The sequence below is a fragment of the Physeter macrocephalus genome, chromosome 11 (assembly GCF_002837175.3).
Source record: "Physeter macrocephalus isolate SW-GA chromosome 11, ASM283717v5, whole genome shotgun sequence".
Classification (NCBI taxonomy): Eukaryota; Metazoa; Chordata; class Mammalia; order Artiodactyla; family Physeteridae; genus Physeter; species Physeter macrocephalus.
Genome location: NC_041224.1, coordinates 64,084,905 through 64,088,569, shown reverse-complemented (window position 1 = coordinate 64,088,569; position 3,665 = coordinate 64,084,905). Strand labels below are relative to the sequence as shown.

Genomic DNA, 3,665 nt, shown 5'->3' with positions numbered 1-3,665 from the left:
ATGGAATCTAAGAAAAAAAAATGTCATGAAGAGATTAGTGGTAGGACAGGAACAAAACACAGACCTACTAGGTGTGTTTTAGAAAAACAAAAATATAATAACAACAGCAATTAGATGTTTTCTTGTCTTCTAAATAAGTTCAGATAAACCTGGTGTTTGTGCAGCCTCTCTCATCATCAGGACAGTGACCGTGGCAATTGCATATGAATAGTTGTTATTTCTCCTCCATTTGGTAGGCTGAGGTCCAGAGGATTCAGACTACAACTCAGGACTTTTGTCCTCTTTTGCATGCCCGCCTGGGTAGATGTGCACATGAGCTCTCCACACAATGATATTGGGGCTCTACAATGTGTGGGGTCAGGTGGGGATAAGGAGACAAGGGATGAGGCCGTGGTTTAAGGAGGGATATTCTTTTATAGTTTTCTTCACGCCTGCCTCTCAGTGAAGTCCTCCTTGGTCTTTGGGATTTGTAGAGATGGCCTGTCTGCTTAGAGAGCTTGGGATGGCCCTGCATATTCTGCTTTGAGCGTGCTCTCTGCCCTGAAAGTCTGGTTGTCCTCCTATGTTGTGGGGATGAGTCTTCAGGGTTTAGAATGGAGTTGTGAGTTGGCCTGTACCAGAATAGCCTCAAATTCTCTTCTGCCTCCAGGGTTTAAGCAGGTATTAGTGTGGGGCAACAGGGTATTTACAGGCAGGGGAAAGAATATGTTTGCTCATTATGGTGGGAAAGGGCCCCTGATTGGCTTGCTTCCTGGCCGGCCTGAAAGCCAAGATGCAGCCATGTGGTATAGTGATCAGGAGATTTGAGCAGGCTTCCGTGAGATGGTTCAAGGCTCCTGGGTTCCTTCTGCCTAGAGTTAGATAACATTTGGGATTACAGTTTGGTTCTGAATCCTCTCTCCCTGCTTTTTTTTTTTTTTTTTTTGCGCGGTATGCGGGCCTCTCACTGCTGTGGCCTCTCCCGTTGTGGAGCACAGGCTCCGGACGCGCAGGCCCAGCGGCCATGGCCCACGGGCCCAGCCGCTCCCCGGCATATGGGATCCTCCCGGACCGGGGCACGAACCCGCGTCCCCTGCATCGGCAGGCGGACTCCCAACCACTGCGCCACCAGGGAAGCCCCACCTCTCTCCCTGCTTTTTGCCAGACCATCCTACCCCTGACTTTATAGTTCCATAGGAAGTCATGGATGTTGTGGTGCCAGTGGGGATGAAAGTGGCGCCAGAAAAAGAATAAGAGAGTGGGAGTTCACTGAGGTTCAGGCTCGGAGCAGTACAATCAGAACCACCCTGAAGGTCACGGAGAAGAACCAGTGGGAGGGTGGGAAGAGACAGTACATTAGTGTTCTGATTTTGGCTTTTTTTTCTGCGTAGACTGGGATCTGTTGAACTATATTAGATAGTATGTTGTCTCCTACTGGATGGCTTTCCACTGTTGGGAAGAAGTCTGCCTTGGACAGAGAACCTGTTTGGGAAGAGGAAGGAAGGAAGCAGGATGGGCTGGTGGCCATGTGCCTTTGCTGGAGCGCCCGCTAGGTCATGTCAGGCCTCCTTTGCATAGAAGATCCTCCTGTCATCTGCTTCATCTGCTCACATTAGCCCCTGAGCTTTTACAAAGTTGGAAGCTTTCATCTGGAGCCCTCCAGAGCAGTGCTACTTCAAGTGCCAGTCTGCAATGAGATGAGAAGCATATGCACCAGAACGTAAAACTGTTCCCTTCAACAAGAAAACCTTGTTATGAAAAATTGTTAGGCCTAAACAGTGTGTTTGCTCTGACATAGTTGCCTCACATTCTGGAGTCATATAAGCTCCCTATCTGGTGACCCATCAGTAACACCGTTTGCAAATCAGCAGCTAATCTGCAGACCACACTTTGACTAGCAGTACTCTAGAGCCACCTTTAGTTCAGAAGCAGTTGTTGAGGTCTTGGAATCATGTGCTTGGCCTCTACAAGTCAGAAACAGAGAGCCCCGTTACAGAGAGCTGCTGCCAGGTCAGTCATACACGGGCCAGGCGGGTTACTGGGGAGAGCGGAGCACGACCGAAGTGACCAAGTTGAACAGATGACTAGGCAGTGCCAAGGGCAGATCCGTCCCCTCCCCCTTACCACAAGCACACAAGCTGAAGGGACCAGAGCCAGCAACCCTTCTGTAGGGCCTTAGTTTTGCCTGTTGTTTCTGGTGGCAGGTCAGCCTCACTGAGTTCATCCTGTCCTTGCAGGAAAATGGCATACGTCAGAGAAGAATTCGTTGGCTATCCTTGTTGTCACTCCTGGATGTGACCAGTTTCCTTCTTTGGAGTCTGTGGAGAATTGTAAGTACCACCTTGTTCCCTGTTCGAGAAGAGAAAGCACTTGTCTGGAGCTGTAACTCCAGATGGCCTGGCCTAAGTTGCAGATGCTACGCCTGGAGCCCTCCATGAGTGTGGGGACCAGGGCTCACCAAGTGCCCAGAGCCGTCAAAGGTGAATTTTTCCTACGCAGTCTAACCAGCATCTGACAGTTGGCTGTGAATATCACACTGGCTATTCACTGAGTCCCACAGGACACCTGCCTTCTGGACAGAATATAATCCCACTGGCATTTTAGGAACTTGTACACTTTGCTGATTTTCTCTAAGAGACCGTACCCTGGGAAGAGAAGGAGTTTTTGGCCATTTGAACCGAGATGAAGTCAAGGCGTTGGTTCTGTGGCTGCCACCCGTCTTCCCTGAGCAGCGGCATTTGGGGACGTCTCAGTCTGCAAAGCGAACATTCAGGTCTTGGCTTCTTCCTTACATTCCTGATGGAGTAGCTGAAGCTTGGAGACAAAGGGACAGGAGGGTGATTTCAAAGGCTCTGGGAACGTCGTAACCTGGACTCACCCCTCCAAGCATCCCTCTCCCCTTCATACTTGGAGCTAAAGCCTGGCAGGAATTATGTTTCCAGTGGGGAAACTGACCCACAGGGTGGGTGGTGCTTTGTAGAGGAATCTGTACCAGCCTGCCCCTCCTCACACACTGTCTTCCAGGGCCTCGGAGCCACTGGATGACCACCCTCCCACTCTGGCCCCAGGCCTGAGTGCAGCCTTGCTTGCTCAGGGAACGCCTCCTCTTTGAAAGAAAAAAAAATGTTATCTTTTTTTTTTTTTTTTGGCCATGGCATGCAGCATAAGGGATCTTAGTTCCCTGCGGATCAGACCCGTGCCCCCTGCAGTGGAAGTGTGGAATCTTAACCACTGGACCACCAGGGAAGTCCCTTGTTGTTATTTTTTGTTTTATAATATATTGCATTTATATTCCTAAATGAAAGAGAACTATCCATATATAACAGGGAAAAATCCACATGGATGACAGCTTATCTTTTTTTTAAATTTAATTTTATTTTTTTATACAGCAGATTCTTATTCATCTATTTTATACATATTAGTGTATATATGTCAATCCCAATCTTCCAGTTCATCCCACCACCACCATCCCCACTCCCTGCTTTCCCGCCTTGGTGTCCATACGTTTGTTCTCTACATCTGTGTCTCTATTTCTGCCTTGCAAACTGGTTCATCTCTACCATTTTTCTAGATTCCACATATATGTGTTAATATACGATATTTGTTTTTTCTCTTTCTGACTTACTTCACTCTGTATGACAGTCTCTAGGTCCATTCATGTCTCTACAAATGACCCAATTTCATTC

At 48.3% G+C, this 3,665-nt stretch overlaps 1 protein-coding gene across 1 annotated transcript in view; it reads left to right on the top strand.

Annotated features, from left to right (window-relative positions):
* The window catches only part of HEXA (hexosaminidase subunit alpha), a 39,766-nt gene that overhangs the window by 26,115 nt on the left and 9,986 nt on the right, over positions 1-3,665 (top strand). The window contains exon 2 of the mRNA XM_024128888.3: positions 2,217-2,309. Within this exon, the coding sequence (XP_023984656.1) occupies positions 2,217-2,309 (93 nt within the window). The remainder of the gene's footprint in view (positions 1-2,216; positions 2,310-3,665) is intronic.